This window comes from Convolutriloba macropyga, chromosome 11 (assembly GCF_964194025.1).
Source record: "Convolutriloba macropyga chromosome 11, txConMacr16.3, whole genome shotgun sequence".
NCBI classification, from domain to species: domain Eukaryota; kingdom Metazoa; phylum Xenacoelomorpha; order Acoela; family Convolutidae; genus Convolutriloba; species Convolutriloba macropyga.
Window position 1 is genome coordinate 25473629 of NC_134478.1, and position 17894 is coordinate 25491522.

A 17894-nucleotide genomic window follows, 5' to 3' on the forward strand; every position below is an offset into this window, starting at 1 on the left:
TTATCCTGCCTCTTATGATTTTGCACTTTTGACCTTGACCATATTCAATACATTGCATAGTTCAATGAGTTAAAGAATTCAAAATCCATTCAGTTGAAACAGTGAGTGAGTTAAGTCAGGAGTCAAACGTAAAATTTGTGACTTATAAAAACCGAAAACAAAATATTCAAAGGTAAAGCGCAGTAAGAAATCATAGCAGGACAAGTCCTGAAATACAATTCAAAGAATTGAATGAAAACTTAGAACTACCTGACCAGATCAGTTGAGCAACGCCAGCCAAAAAGAAACACAATTTCAAAAAATGGGAAACTAAAATCAAACCAACTAGACAAAATTATAATTGTTGCTAAAACTCTAAGCTTTTGCCCTGAAGACCAAATTTGACCCAATTAAACATACCTATTAATCCAGTTTTTGTGATATTCAAAAGTTCAATACTATTCCATGGCAAAAATAAATTTTTTGGTAACCTATTATCAAACCCTGGAGGAGACTTCCTGACACCTGGTGCTCGCAAAATTTCATTGATGATGATAAATGTTTAAAAATTTGAACCAAAAGCAAGTTTTATTAAACAAAAATGCTAAAATTTGTTATGTTAAAATGTTGAAACCATTCCACTACCACTAGAAACTATGCATTAACCTATTATCAGATCCAGGAAGAAGTTCCTTGGCACCCGGGGCTGATAAAACTCGCCAGTAGCTAGCCAGGGGACTGATGGGGGGGGCTGATGGACAACAGTGTGTGTGTGTGTGTGTGTGTGTGTGTGGGGCGGGGGGGGGGGGGGGGGGTCAACAGTGGGGGTGACTTCATCCACTAAGATCCGCCCTTTACATAGTTTGAGCTGAAACAGAGCTGCAAGGCTCTACCAGCACTTAATTCCCACTGGGCGCTACCTGTTCATCCTGTTTTTGCGGACGAAAAGTCAAACAGGTCAGACGAAAAATCTGTCAAGCGAAAAATCGCGTAAAAAAGACCGACAGGACTAATTTAATCGCTACAAAATTTGTTGGAGAGCAATTAAACAGCAACAAATTAAGTGAAAAAAAAAACAGAAAAGTGAGTCGGTTTTGCGCTTGAAGCGCTATATTAGCCTCTCTAAAATACATCAGTTTCAGAGGGTTGAATATTGATGCAATGTGTATAAAAACAAACATTAAGCAAAACAATGGGTCAAATCGACAAAATAATGGCAAAAAACTGTTATCTAAATAAGCTGATCTCAAAACACATCAAAATCAAAAAATCATTCACTCCAGGTAGGGCAAGTAATGAAAACGGTTCATACATAATTAGTTAATATGAGAATTCTACTTAGGTCAAAATGCCACCTGATCAAGCAGTATTTCCTGTAAAAAATCTGCGAGTAGAATACCGGAAACCACCCCAAGCTTCGTGCAATATAATCTCTAATCTAACCCTACCTATCAGAAAATTGAAATAAACAAATAATTGCCTATTAAAAATAAAAAATTTTTGGGGCATGTTTAAATGGGACTTAAAGAAAATTTCGAAGCACCTTTCTCAAATTGAATTTCGGCCGAGAGCAATAAAAGCAGCTCCTATAGTATGTATTAGTAACCAAACTACTGCTTAGGTCCATTGTTCGAAAACGAAAGTCAATGTTCAAAAACAAGTCAATGTTTGAAAACAGAAGTCGAAAATTCAAGCCAGTAACAAATTTGCTAAACTAAAAAAACGTAACCGGTAAAAAACCGGAAACGAATAGAAGCCTGGGGTAATATCAAATCTTAAGAAAGCTTGCCTAACTCAAAACCATCGAGGAAAAAATGGAAATAACACAAAAAGTAAATTACCAATAAAAATATAGAAACTGTTAAAAAGATGCATACATAATTGACTAAATTTGTGTTGTCGGCAGGTGGGGTTAGTGGGGGGGTGTGAATCACGTGGGCTAGTTAAGGCGATAGAGTAGGGGAAACCCTAATTGAGCTTTTTCAAAATTAATATTCGATATTAAAACTCAATATTCTATTACTAAAGAATTAGGGCATATAAGTTTGGCACTACTTAGATGCACACTATTGAAAGCAGAAATGACGTCACAAGTAAGACGAAACAAATCTGTTAGACGATGTTAAAAACAAAGCTGGACAAATCAAGAGCTGACGTACAATTCAAAGAATTTTCATTGACTATACAAAAAACTAGACCTAGAACGAACTATGAGTGAATAGAGAAAAACATTTCTAAAAAATCAGATAAAATAAAAAACCTAGGCCTAGAAAAGACTCTGAACGGATTGGGAAAACCATTTAGAAAAAAAATTCGATAAAAAAAATTGAAAAAAACAGTAAACATCAAAGTGAAATCACCGCATGTGGAAAAAAAACACTAGCGAGAAAGCAAATTTTTGTTCGAACACCGTTTTCTCACTCTACTTTAAAATTAGAGCAAAAAACCTTTCACGCCGCAAAACCACTCGCTTTTTCGCTTCATTTCATGTTTCATCGTGACCAAAATCGCTACTCCAACTTCAAAAATCATGAAAATGTGTGAACAGATCTTAAAAAAAACAAAGCCGGAAGAATTCGGGGAACGACTTAAAGGAGTAAATTGCCCATACTTATGACAAAACACCTAGAACAACTATTATGAACCCTGAACCTCCACAAAAGCCATTAAAAATCTAAGGAAGAATAGAAACGGCGTTCAAAAACAAATTGAACAGAAAACTAGAAAAAACTAATTTTTAATAGTACAGGTTTTTTTAATAGTTCAAGGAAACATAAAGCCGAGCAAAGTTCCTTTGCAATTAGAGCAAGGAAAAGCTCGCAAAACAATGGGCAAATCATAATAGCCTAAGGAACTTGTCTAAGATTAAAAAAACAGAAAAATTGCAAAAAAATAAGAAAAATGTTTTAAAATTTCTCAATTTTTCTGTCAATTTTCCTAAGAAAAAGAAGATTTAAACCATGAAAACTTAGTCAATTGGTATCTGAATACTCCTTAAGTAACAAACTTTGATTCAAATCTCACAGAAAGCATTATAACAAAATAACAGACAAAAAACCATTAAATTTCGTCTAAAAATCAGCAAAACTGATCAAAAACCTCCAAATTAGCATTTAACTCGAACTACTTGAAACCTTCAATTCCTATCAAAACAAGCCTAAAACTAATACAATGTCATAATCAAACATCATAACCATCAGTGAACAAAAAAATTTCGCTCGCTTAGAGAACAATTTTTCACACATCAATTTCTCGCTCTCTCAAAAACAGCGGTATGAACAAAAACCACTCTCTTTTCGCTCCGCTCTTCAATTTTGCTCAGCACCAAAATCATTTCCACCTTCAAAAATCACTCCAATAAAATTCATTAAGAAAAGGTCTTCTCCAATACTCCTCTTCGAGTCGTAAAAAGACAGCGCTCCAATGCAATTCAAAATCTTTGAATTGTGAAAAATCAGGAGCGCAATAATAGCCGCCTGGAATTACTGACGCGGCTATTAAAAAAGGAGATGGCCTACATAATAGCCGTTGAGAGGCTGACGGCGCCCAATAAAAACAACACTCAATGAAACTCGGCGACGAACTTACAGCGATAGTGTGTGAATTGTTGTACCATTTAACGCCCTTCAGAGAGATGTATGTGAGGTAGTCTTGACAGTCTGACAGAGAAAGTGGGATCTCGACTGTTGTGGCGTCAGGATTAGCACTGTCACACTTCCAGATCTAAAAATAATAACATTTTTAAATCAACGTTGAACCCATTTGCTTTCAAACCGTTTTCTGGGCACCCGGTGGGTCGACTGCCCTTAAGATATTTTCATTACGAGCTAGCGCCCCTACCTTTAATTCATATTGTGCTAATTCGTCCGATTTGACGCACAGACATTGTCCAATTACCAATTAGTATAATAGTTCCTTTGTTGCAATATCCCACACTGTAAGCCCCTTTTTACGTGTATAAAGATACGTTTTATGGAATTAAGAGGTAAAATGGACTAAATGGTGCACTTCAATTGGTAGGAGCGCCGGATTGTAATACTGTTTTTAACTTTTTTTAGGAATACGTCAGTAATAGTCGACTAATTTTTTAAGAACGTTTCAATTAGAGGGCAATTAAGTTCGGTGGACTATTAAGTTTGAAGCCCACTTTCAATCTTGCGCAAATCATTAACACCGATGCACAGTCACACGTGTTGGGACAACACACCACTAAAAAACAAACACAATAAAATGCAAAAACCCGCCGTTTGAGGGAAATTTGAAAGTATAAAACATAGCCGACAGATTGCCGTAAAATAGCCGCCGCTGACGCACTTGATGCACATCATGATTTAAACAGAAAAAGAAAAAAAAGATAGAAATTGACAGAGTTTTTTTCCTTTTCAATGAACTCTGATAACCTAATGAACCTAATAAACCTCTAATGAACTTTGATAACCTAATTCACTATGACTAAAACGACCGGCTTTATCGGTTTAACGAACCCGTTTCTAAAGTTTTTAACGCCAATTAAAAAATATAGCAGGACAAGTGCTGATTTACAATCCAACGATTTGAGCTAACTAATGACATGACAATTCAAATTTTTTACAGCCATATTAAACTAAATCAGGCAAAAACCCATGACCCTAGAAGCGCAAAATTAAACAAAAATTTTAGACACCATTTAAAAATTTTGTTTTCCAAGATCTAGTGTTTTGCCAGCCAAAATAATTTAAACACTTTACGAAAATACTGACCCCTAACCATCTTTAGAAGGAGAATATAAAACAACAACTTCGCGGGAATCAATGCCAGACAAGTCGAATTAGATGCAAAACTAAGGATATTGGAAGAAATTCACACAAATTCACGTAAAAGGTTTCGAAAACAAACGGTATCTCAGTCAATGAAAAAGTCAACTAGTACCTGCTGCAATAAAATTGACCAAAATAACGCCACACTATAATAAAAATGGTAATTTTTTGAGAGTCAGCAACAAGACCACAAGAAAATCAACAAAAATGCAAGACTTTCAATTTATAAACTTTCAATTTTATAAAGTCTCAAGGTCCCAAAATCAAAAAATTGATGCATTCAATAAACCCAAGCATTTAATTGGACGAATTGTATATAGAAATGGTGTCTACTTTTTGGCATAGAAATGGCGTCTACTTTTAGATCATTAACAGTATACAAGTCACCGAAAACATTAACTACGCACCAAAGGATTTTTCATTCAATTAAATATTCGTTAGCAACCAAAGAGACCAGTCTTTATTGGAAATAAGTAATTAGACAGCAACAAGTACAAAAAATACATGCAAAAATCGAAACTTCCCCAAGATTTCTAAAAACGAACAGCATATAATTCATAGAAAGTATTAGCTATGACCTGTAACGATTAACACAATTCATTAAATTAGCAACTGATGAGACTTTTCAAAAATGAAACTAAGAGATAAGACTACAAAGTGACAATAAAAATCCGCAAAATTAAAAAATCGACAATTCCTGAAAACAATTAGTGTCAAAGTCAAGAGAAATCAAAATCTTTAAAACAAAAAACTTAAATCGATGAAAAGAAATATATATATTAGGAACTTATGAGACATGTCCCTAATGCGATTAACTGTTAAGACAAACAAAAGTTCAACGAAAACACAAGTAAACTTTTGAGAAGAATTAGTGTCATGTCATGAAAACCACTCGCTCTGGTCCCAACAATCAAAAAGTCCTGAACTCCTGTCATTATTTATATAAAGTGATAGGACATCCCTCTGAAAAACAAAAAAACTTGTTCAAACACCAAATTCTAACTCCACTTTAAAGCGTTTGTGGAAAAAATCACGCCTCAGACCTACTCGATTTCTTGTGCTTCCTTTACTACTTCAATCAGCATAAAATTATAACTCTAATTTTACTTTTCATTGACGGGAAAAAGTCGAATAAAGTGTTAACAGAAATAGTGACAAAGCCGAAAAAAAGTGTGAAGATTAGACAGCACACCAATACAACCCAAATACTTTAAATTGTAAAAACACAGCCGGACAAATCCCGGCCTACAATTCAAAGCAAACTCTGACTAAACAAAAAATTAGACCTAGAATGGACTACGAATGGATTTGGAAAAACCATTTAGTAAAATCCGATAAAAAACAAGAGAAATTGCCGCACGCTAACAAAATCACAATAGAAAAAGCTAAATTTGGTTCAAACACCGTTTACTTACTCTACTTGAATACTCGAGTGAAAAATTCACTCCTCAAAACCACTCGCTTCGCTCCACTTCTTCATTCGGCGTTACCAAATCGCTAGTCCAATTTGACGTCAAAAATCATGAAAATGTCAACAGATCATTAAAAAACATAGCAGGACAAGTCCTAAAATAAAATCTAAAGAATTGAATGAAAACCTTCGAACTACTGTATCTGACCAGCAGATCAATAGAGCGAAGCTAGCCAAGAAGACAGTCTCAAAAGTTGTCATTATTCTGTCTGTTGAATCTGTCCGGTAACCCATCTAGCAAATCCTAAATAAGTTCAATTGTCCCCTAAAGATCGATAAAGTAGAACAAGACAATAATATTCAGGAAATTTCAAGAAATTCAAAACTTATCAAAAAATCGCATTAAATCACAACAGTAAAAAGTTGAAAACCATCCCATTCTCCCTGGCAACTATGCTAGCATACTATCAAACCTACAGGAGGTTATTTGGCCGCTGAGGTAAGAAAAATAGAGCAAGACAAAACTTTTACAAAATTTTTAAATGCAAATTTTATCAAAATATTGCTAAAATTCGTGACATCAAAACGTTGAAAACAATTCCATCTCAACTAAGAACTCTTCAGTAACCTACTATCATACCCTAGAGTATGGAGCTGGTACAACTCAAAAAATGACAAACATTTCTAAAAAAACGACAAACATTTTTTAAAAAAACAAAAAAAAACTTGAAATTGTAAAAAATTGTTTCTGTTTGCAGTACCAAATCACATAGCTCACAAAACTGTCATAAAAAGTAATTATGACTTGCAAAAGACTTTTATTATCTTTGACCAACATTTTGACAATTGAAGACTGATTAAACGAAAAAAAAAATCGAAAAATTGCATAATTTCTCAGAACTTAAATTAATACTAAAAAGCCAGCTATGGGCTTCTAATGAAACTTACTGCCCACTGGGCTTTACCTGTTTATCCCTTTTTGAAAGATCAAAGTCAAGAAAAATGTGTGAAAAAATCTTACAAAAAAGGACAACACCAATACAATCCCATTCTTGGATTGTAAAAAGACATCGCCCCAATACAATTCAAATTCTTTGAATTATATAAAAAGGAGAGCGCCTAAATAATAGCTGTTGGCGGCTATCAAAACAAGAATACGAAGTAGCAATATTTCATGTCCAAAAAAATCATCCTTTCGTACTGACCCCTGTGAGAACATAGGCTGCAGTTGACAGGATATTGCCATATACCACAATGTCTGGATATCCAGTGGTGTTCTGCATGCCACTCCAGTCAATCGTCACATCCGCATCTAAAATCCTCATCGTTCAAACACTTTTCAGACAATCGAAAGAAAAACTCGCAAACAGATCAACTCTCCGCCTGGCTTCAAATTGAAGTATATTTGTGTGAAAACCTTTTGTTCCACAGTTTCTTTGCAAACAAATAAAATGATGAAGCAGCCCCGATTGATTTGGCTTTGAACATCTAATATAGCTCAAAATAATTTCGAAAAACCATAACATAGCTGACAGACTGTCAATAAATAGACGCACTTACTTCATAGGCGTTTAGTTTAAACATGGCCATAAAAACATACATAAAAACCAAGAAACTTTGATTTTTCTTAACTTGATTTAGTCTTATATTGACTTCGAATACTGCAATCAAATACTTTTATATCTTTCAATGAGAAGATCTACTATGATGACCTTAAAGCCTACTATTAAACTTAACGTAAGTCATTTTGAGAATGAGAGTGAACTGAATAAACCCAGAATTGATTCGTATGGGAGAGGAAAAGATATGCCACGCACAAAACACAGAAGTCACAAAATCAATGAATAACATCAGCCGACTTGAAGTTATTACGTCACGTTCGCAACAGAACCCATGAAAACAAAACGAAAGTAACATAGGGGACCATTCTTTAACTAAAAAAACCTCAAAACCCTATCAAAACATATTTAGCGTTATTGCTTTAGCCTCTATTAAAACCTATAAAACAGAAAACAAAAGTTAAAACCAAAGAAACTTCTTGAAAAAGCAAAACTTGAAAAAAATTCTAGCAATTTCACCACATTTCTCTCGCCATGTTGTTCAGGCGTTTCACTCCCTGCATCAGTCCGGAAAATTATTGATTAAATAAAAAAGACTCCCCTCAGTTGTGCTCAATAATAATTTCTTATGGCTTTTTTTGTGGTAAATGAACAAAACATCCTACCTTCATGACAATTGTGGCTTATTAAATGGGAGGGGTCAAGGAAACTGAGATTCTAGGGCCGACAGTTATCTGGTGTTTTAGAAAACGAAGGCCTCGAATCTTCTCAACTAAGAATAAAAAGAAGACAAAAGGACAGTTTGTTATTAGTTTACCTTTTGTCGCTAGGGAGCTATATATTTCCGGATGATGTTAACGAAACAAACAAGGCATGTGTATATTAACTCTACATTATCCTTTTAAAGTATACGCTCTAAGTATAAATTTATATAGAAAATACTCTCTAGTAGGGCGGACGCCACTAGAGCCGAACGGGCGCAGAACAGAATGTCATAAAATGAGATTTAAAGCCGAATATTTCCCGCGCTCTGATAGGTTGAAACTAAACTTATCGCTTTAGTGGCATTTTTGAGAAAATACCTACAAACTAGCGTTAACGAAGGTCTATCCGTGCTCGCAACCCCCCGTCAGAGAGGGGGGGGGGGTTACAGCCAGGGAGAGGCTGAGTGGAGCGCAACCCGACCGCACGCCATAGATAATAAAGCTACGACAATTAATTAATTCGCCATTTTTTTACTGTACCCTCGCCTAGCACCTTCTAGTAGATGGACACGGAATGGTAGTTGACTTTGTACTGTGTGGGTTCTTTACGCGTATAACTTTAGAGTAAATATAGGCATAAATAGATGAACAAAGATATACCATATAAGTGAAATTTTCCATAAGATAAAACCCAAATTTCTTTAGGGTATCACAGAGCTCGCTGAATGTCAAAATCAAAAGAGATGTTGTAGGCATGACTGCGGAAATGCTTTACAAAAACAGGCAGTATACCGCATAAATGTCTACTTAAACGTTTACTTTCGTTCAAGAGTTCATGAAATTTAGACCTTTATAGAGAAAAACTGTACTAAATACACACTACATGCGTAAACTATTAGGAAACAACTTTTCCTGCTTAACCACGTATATTCAGGACAACAAAAGCGTCAGTAATGAGAAAACATAGCCGGCAGAATGCCGGAATAGCTGCGAAAGAATAGACCTGCGTGCCATATAATAGAGATAGAAACAGATAGAGATCTAAATTGAAAAAAATCGACGCCGCTCGAAAAACTAGGCTAAAAATCATTCAGCGATAAATCAATAAAGGTTGTTAAAATTCATTCCACAGAAGCCTCTTATTAGGGACCTTTACTGCACATATGAGTTCCTTTGACCTTAAACAAATTCAAATTAAACCTAAGTTTTAAAGTGCAAAAGTCATTTTATTGAGTGAGGTAAGACACGTACGATTAAAATGTAATCACGCAAAAAACCTAAAAACTTTTCCTAAAGTGAGTGAGAAATGACTTCACGCGCGCAAATGCCGTTAGTGAGAGGAAGAAGTCATTCAGAAAATTTGACTTTTCAGCTTTGCTGTGTGAACAAATGTAAAACGAAAAGAGCGTCAGACGACGAAACAAAAAAACATAGCAGGACAAGTCCTGACACACAATTCAAAGAATTTTCATTGACTAAACAGAAAACTAGACCAAGAACGGACTATGAATGGATTGGGAAAAACATTTCGAAAAAAATCCGATCCCAAAAATCGAAAACACTGTAAAAATCAAAGTGAAATCGCCGCATGTGAACAAAAAGCCACTAGCGAGAAAGCGAATTTTTGTTCAAACACCGTTCTCTCACTCTACTTTAAAATTAGAGCGAAAAAATTTCAAGCCGCAAAAACACTCGCTTTTTCGCTCCACTTCCTGTTTCGGCGTGACCAAAATGATTACTCCAATTTGACTTCAAAAATCATGAAAATGTGTGAACAGATCTTTAAAAAAACATAGCCCGAAGAATTCCGGAAACGACTCGAAGAAAAAATTGCCCATAATTTTGACTACACAACTAGAAAAAAAACTGTGAACCCTGAACCTCCGCAAACGCCATAGAAAATTTAAGGAAGAATAGAAACGGCATTCAAAAACAAATTAAAAAAATATGAATAAATTAATGAGTTTTTTTAATAGTACAAGGAAACAAATACTTTTATATCTTTCAATGAGAAGATCTACTATGATGACCATAAAGCCTACTATTAAACTTAACGTAAGTCATTTTGAGAATGAGAGTGAACTGAATAAACCCAGAATTGATTCGTATGGGAGAGGAAAAGATATGCCACGCACAAAACACAGAAGTCACAAAATCAATGAATAACATCAGCCGACTTGAAGTTATTACGTCACGTTCGCAACAGAACCCATGAAAACAAAACGAAAGTAACATAGGGGACCATTCTTTAACTAAAAAATCCTCAAAACCCTATCAAAACATATTTAGCGTTATTGCTTTAGCCTCTATTAAAACCTATAAAACAGAAAACAAAAGTTAAAACCAAAGAAACTTCTTGAAAAAGCAAAACTTGAAAAAAATTCTAGCAATTTCACCACATTTCTCTCGCCATGTTGTTCAGGTGTTTCACTCCCTGCATCAGTCCGGAAAATTATTGATTAAATAAAAAAGACTCCCCTCAGTTGTGCTCAATAATATATTCTTATGGCTTTTTTTGTGGTAAATGAACAAAACATCCTACCTTCATGACAATTGTGGCTTATTAAATGGGAGGGGTCAAGGAAACTGAGATTCTAGGGCCGACAGTTATCTGGTGTTTTAAAAAACGAAGGCCTCGAATCTTCTCAACTAAGAATAAAAAGAAGACAAAAGGACAGTTTGTTATTAGTTTACCTTTTGTCGCTAGGGAGCTATATATTTCCGGATGATGTTAACGAAACAAACAAGGCATGTGTATATTAACTCTACATTATCCTTTTAAAGTATACGCTTTAAGTATAATTTTATATAGAAAATACTCTCTAGTAGAAAATACTCTCTATGCCGTTAGTGAGAGGAAGAAGTAATTCAGAAAATTTGACTTTTCAGCTTTGCTGTGTGAACAAATGTAAAACGAAAAGAGCGTCAGACGACGAAACAAAAAAACATAGCAGGACAAGTCCTGACACACAATTCAAAGAATTTTCATTGACTAAACAGAAAACTAGACCAAGAACGGACTATGAATGGATTGGGAAAAACATTTCGAAAAAAATCCGATCCCAAAAATCGAAAACACTGTAAAAATCAAAGTGAAATCGCCGCATGTGAACAAAAAGCCACTAGCGAGAAAGCGAATTTTTGTTCAAACACCGTTCTCTCACTCTACTTTAAAATTAGAGCGAAAAAATTTCAAGCCGCAAAAACACTCGCTTTTTCGCTCCACTTCCTGTTTCGGCGTGACCAAAATCATTACTCCAATTTGACTTCAAAAATCATGAAAATGTGTGAACAGATCTTTAAAAAAACATAGCCCGAAGAATTCTGGAAACGACTCGAAGAAAAAATTGCCCATAATTTCGACTACACAACTAGAAAAAATATTGTGAACCCTGAACCTCCGCAAACGCCATAAAAAATTTAAGGAAGAATAGAAACGGCATTCAAAAACAAATTTAAAAAAATATGAATAAATTAATGAGTTTTTTAATAGTACAAGGAAACATAAAGCCGAGTAAAATTCCTTTCCAATTAGGGCAATGGAAAGCTCGCAAAACAATATGGGCAAGTCATAATAGGCTAAGACTTGTCTAAGACTAAGAAAAAAGAAAAACAGCAAAAAAAAATAAGAAAAATGGTTTAAAATTTCTCAATTTTTCTGTCAATTTTCCGAAAAAAAGAATGATTTACACCAAAAAAACTGTAGTCAATTGGTAGCTGAATATTCCTTAAGTAACAAGCTTCTATTCAAATCCCACTTAAGGCATTAAAAAAAACAGGCAAAAAATCATTAACTGATCAAAACCCTTCCAATTAGCATTTAACTCAAAATTAACTGCTTGAAACCCTCAATTCCTATTAAAGCAAGCGTAAAACTAATAAAATATTATAATCAAACCTCATAACCATCAAAAGTTGCAAAAAAACTGCTTTAAAAAGCCGCAAGTGAACAAAAAAATTTCGCTCACTTAGAGAAAATTTTTTCACACATCAATTTCTCGCTCTCTCAAAAACAGCGGTATGAACAAAAACCACTCTCTTTTCACTCCACTCTTAACTTTTGTTCAGCTCCAAAGTCACTCCAAATTTTTTCACGCGCTTCATTTCCCGCTTCAAAAATCACTCCAATAAAATTGATTTAAAAAAAAGGACTTCTCCAATACTCCTCTTCGAGTCGTAAAAAACAGCTCACCAAATCTCTGCAAAATAACTTCATCAAAACAACTAGTTTTTACTAAAACCACTTACGTGAATTTTGAAAAATACTTTAGGCTAAATTATGAAAAGAAAGCTCTTAAAAACAACTTTCACTGAAAAACTGGAAAATGTTATCAATTTTTTTTTCAAGTTTCAAAAGCATATAAATCTAAAGAAAAATTCCCATCAGCCAAAAAGGTATCCAGTGGCTCGCAAAACAAAAGGTAAGGCATAATAGGCTAAGAAACTTAGCTTAAAACAAAAAAAAACGAAAAACTGCAAAAAATTAAGAAAAATAGTTCCAACTTTCGCCATTTATTTGTCATATTTCTCCACAAAAAACTGATTTTTACTCACAAAATTGTAACCAGTTGTTACCATAAGATTGCTCAATTAGAAGGGGTTTCTTCAATACCCATTTGAGCCAGTAAAATAAAATAATCGTAAAAAAAACGCAAAAATTAGCTCGAAAATCAGCAAAATACATTAAAAACCTCCGAATTATCATAAAATTCACATGAATTTCCAAAAACCTTCAAAGCACTACCGAAGCCAGCCTAAAATTAAAACAAAATCATAACCAAACCTCTTAACCAAAATAAATTAAAAAAACTGCTTTAAAATGCAGCACGTGAACAAAAAAATTTCGCTCGCTTAGAGAAAATTTTTTCACACATCAATTTCTCGCTCTCTCAAAAACAGCGGCATGAACAAAAACCAGTCTCTTTTCGCTCCTCTCTTCATTTTTGTTCAGCACCAAAATCACTCCAAATTTTTTCACGCGTTTCATTTCCCGCTTCAAAAATCACTCCAATAAAATTGATCAAAAAAAAGGAATTCTCCAATACTCCTCTTCGAGTCGTAAAAAAAGACATCGCCCCAATACAATTCAAATTCTTTGAATTGTAAAAAACCAAGAGCACCGCAATATAGCTACGCTCAGCTTACAGCTATAATAAACAACCACAAACTCCAGAGCTCTAACCCGGTTCTGTTCTGATGAATGTGAGAGAGGGTGAACCTCCAATGGATGACCAGATGTAGTAGATCGTGTCCGTGTTACAAGTGGACTTGGTCAGAACCACATTGGCAGTGTAGCTGGCTCCTCCGGTTTCAGAGGAACATACAGTTTGGCCTTCATCGCAATCTGGATTGTATATCGGCTCTGACAGCTTAAATTGAAAACATTTTTTGGCTCTGACCCCACAGACCACGACTAACAACTGATAATTTTATACCCCTTATAACTGTATATGTTAATTATAATGGCCAATCCAACGCCCTCCCAAGCTGAACAACTCATTAAAAAATTCGGCAGATCGTCAGAATAGCTGCGAAGTAGACCGCCTTGCTGTAAATAGTTCAGTCATTTTGGCCAGCATTCCTAACTAATAACAGTCTGCATTATATAGAACTCCATTATTGACATTAAAGGCGTTTAGAGAAATCTTAAGTGAACTTAAATGTAGCGCTAAAAAGGCTTTGGGGGAAATACTCTGATGATTCAAAACAATTTATCATGCAATTCAGCTTAAAGGCCACTTTGAATTACCTTTTTCAATTACCTTAAGATGTGACGTCACGCGAACTTACTTCTTCGCACAAGATGAGCAAATGATTGCAACGCAAAATCTCATCTATGAATTAACAGACAGTTCTTGAACTTGAAAGATACTCACACGAAAAACTTGCCCAATTTGAACAAACATCACTTTTAACAAACATGGACGTTGGAATGGATGGAACAGGGCTAGCAAATGTTCTATCGCTTACCAAAAAAATAGTTATTTGAAAGTATATTTATCAACAACAATGTGATCTGGAGACAAAAATCATGGCTAAAGGGAGCTGTATATAATTACAAAAATTTTATCAGAGCATTTGTTAGAAACCAGGAAGCAAGATTTTAAACCAAAGGTTCCGCGAATGCCAAATTTTTGACTGAAGTGCTGGAAAGACCGCTTGCAAAATTGAACAATCTCTGTTGTTCAAAAATTACAAAAAAAGCAATGCAAAAAAAGAAGTAATCATTCTGAGTGGCAAATAGGTGTACACTTACGAAATTAATGCTCACCACGTAAACCAATCTTTCATTTCAATTGGCTAACAAATGAAAGATGTTTTGACTCAGCTGGAGGCACCATTGTCTAAGATTTTAACGACTTATATACAACAACGGGCTCACTCTAAGTGTCGATAAAGAAAAACGAAAAGATAAGTACGGCAATCAGTGCTTGCTCAGAAATATCAACAAAAGCCTGACTGAGAAAATTCGCTCCTTCACTTACTGAAAATTTTTTTTGGAGCCATACATTAGATAAAAATTAAACATGGAAAACTTGCGTAAAAATGGACAATCAAAAGAAACTTCAAATGAGTTATACCGAAGCTAAAATTTAAAAAAATTCGAAGTGACTTTATAAATGAAAACACAAATTTCTTTGTTTGATGAAATTCATGTTCGTTTTGCGTGAGAAATTTTTTAATCTTCTTTCACAATGGAGGAAAATAGGGTTAATCAGATTGACAAACTTTCCGATTTATAATAGAAAGCAGCGACAAATCTTGGTAGAAATTTTGTACCAAAGTTATGTTACCACAATCAGAGGTTGTGTTTTTCAGAAGCTTGTTATTCTATTTGATAACCCGTTGTATAAAAAGACTTACAACACTAGAAACCACATGCGAGGAAACACTAGTTTGGATTCCTATTCTATAATGTTTAGCTGGCTACATTCTACCTAACCCAAGGTTATGAATAAAACAATTCCAACAGAGGCTAGAATTATTAAGACTAGTTGCCCCTTCGGGTTGAGGTAAAACCAACATAAATTTCTAAGAGCAACAAAGACAATTTTTTTCAAAATTTGATAATATTCAACTACTTTACAGAGATATGCAGCCACTCTACCCGCTGTTTCAGCAAAACTGAAGCCAATATAAAACATTTTGTTGATGTGAAATTCACACAAAATATGCAAAATGGTTTGTTCATTTTTGATGATTCAAAAAAAGAAAATTTTACTATTAAAGAGTTTTTTAAGCTTGCCTCTGCAGGACGCCTCAAAGATATACATGTTATTTACAGTAAACATAATCTTTAACACAGAAGATGGCCCAGAACTATCGACTTGAACACACCCCACCTCAATTTATTAAAATCACCTCCTGATGTGCAGCAAGTTCCATATTTAGGAAATCATATTTAGGATGAACCTTTTTAAATTTTTAAGGCACTGTTATGAGTTACCAGTAAAAGAAATATACGCTCATTTGCTTATTGATGTGAGCCCAAAATCATCTGACAGCTTGCGATTTGTTCAAATATTACCCAACCAGGACCAACCCTCTTTAATATTCCGACTGATAAAACAGAAGTAAGCGAGTTAGTAAATGAAAGAGGAAAAATTCTCTACGTTGAAGGAAATAGTACCATTGTCGGCACCAGAGCTACATAAGTAAGATGTCAATTTTTTCACCAGAATCAGTCAGAAAATTTCAATTCAATTTTCTATCCTCATGCATTCCAGTTATATAACCTTTTCCAATAGTTATCTTGAGTGCTGCTTTGACCATCTGCGTATTGCTTCGTTCATCCTCTCCCAATGTCTGCCACTACATAAATCGTATCTCTGGTTAAAATTTTGTATTTGATTTTTCATGAAACTATAAATGGGTGAAAGTCAAATTGCCACATGTGAACGAAAACAACTCGGAAAACCACCCGCTTCACCACTCCCTTCCTATTCCAGCTCAACCAGAGTCACAGCTCAAATTTGAATGAACAAACATAAACCGACTAACGTCACACAAATTGCTCCCAAACAGCAGGCGGCGCAATTCAATTCAAGGGCTGTAGCCTAAATATGGGTGAAAAAAGATCCGACCAGTAAGGGATTCGAACCCCTGACCTAAGGACTCCTCGACGACAGAAGCATCATTCACTCCGCCACCAGACACTTCCTATGCTACAATTGCATTTAAATTAGCAACAAACTTTACTTCCGAGTGTGAGCAATTGGGACCCCCAAAAATGAAGACAATCGTGACACTTAAGGAATCAAAGAACGTCCCAGAACAGCGCAAACGGCTAGGCAAAATTTTTTTTTAATAAAAGACACACGCGTTTACAATAAATGCTTCGAACTTCGTTCAAGGCAGTAAATTTTCAACAGTAAAATGCTAGCAAATCACCCACTGAGAGAAGGGACCAAGCGCTGGAACTGAAGGCTCTCAGAGAACAGAGAAATTAATGCCCTCCAGGCGTTACCCATAATCGATTTTTGAGAACGAGAAGTCAAATGGTTAAGACCGAAAATCAGTCAATCAAAAGCAAAAAATCGCATTTAAAAAACCACAGGAACAATTAACTGCTACAAACTTTGTTTGAGAGCAATCAATCAGTGACCAAGATCGAATCAAAATCGATAATAAATAATCAGGTGAATCGGAAGCATATATAAACATAGCCGGCAGATTACCGGAATAGCTGCGAAAGAATAGACCTGCGTGCCATATAATAGAGATAGAAACAGATAAAGATCTAAATTGAAAAAAAAATCGACGCCGCTCATAAAAACTAGTTGAAAAACATTCAGCAATAAATTAATAAAGCTTGTTAAAATTCATTCCGCAGAAGCCTCTTATTAGGGACCTATACTGTACATATGAGTTCGTTTGACCTTAAACAAATTCAAATTAAACTTAAGTTTTAAAGTGCAAAAGTCATTTTATTGAGTGAGGTAAGTCACGTATGATCAAAATCTAATCACGCAAATAACCTAAAAACTTTTGCTAAAGCGAGTGAGAAATGACGTCACGCGCGCAAATGCCGTTAGTGAGAGGCAGAAGTCATTAAGAAAATTTGACTTTTTCAGCTTTGCTGTGTGAACAAATGTAAAATGAAAAAAGAGCGTCAGACGACGAAACAAAAAAACATAGCAGGACAAGTCCTGACGAACAATTCAAAGAATTTTCATTGACTAAACAGAAAACTAGAACTAGAACGGACTATGAATGGATTGGAAAAACCATTTAGAAAAAAATCCGATCCAAAAAATCGAAAAAACACTAAAAATCAAAGTGAAATTGCCGCATGTGAACAAAAAACCACTACCGATAAAGCGAATTTTTGTTCAAACGCCGTATTCTTACTCTACTTTAAAATTAGAGCAAAAAAATTTCACGCCGCAAAACCACTCGCTTTTTCGCTCCACTTCCTGTTTCGGCGTGACCAAAATCACTACTC

General features: G+C 34.9%; 1 protein-coding gene across 1 annotated transcript in view; it reads right to left on the reverse strand.

Annotated features, from left to right (window-relative positions):
- Positions 1 to 17894, reverse strand: part of LOC142349229 (glycosylated lysosomal membrane protein-like) — a 30243-nt gene that overhangs the window by 11877 nt on the left and 472 nt on the right. Inside the window, exons 2-4 of the mRNA XM_075400654.1 lie at positions 13632 to 13818; positions 7392 to 7498; positions 3568 to 3702 (exon numbers count right to left, since the gene is read on the reverse strand). Of these exons, the coding sequence (XP_075256769.1) occupies positions 3568 to 3702; positions 7392 to 7498; positions 13632 to 13818 (429 nt within the window). The remainder of the gene's footprint in view (positions 1 to 3567; positions 3703 to 7391; positions 7499 to 13631; positions 13819 to 17894) is intronic.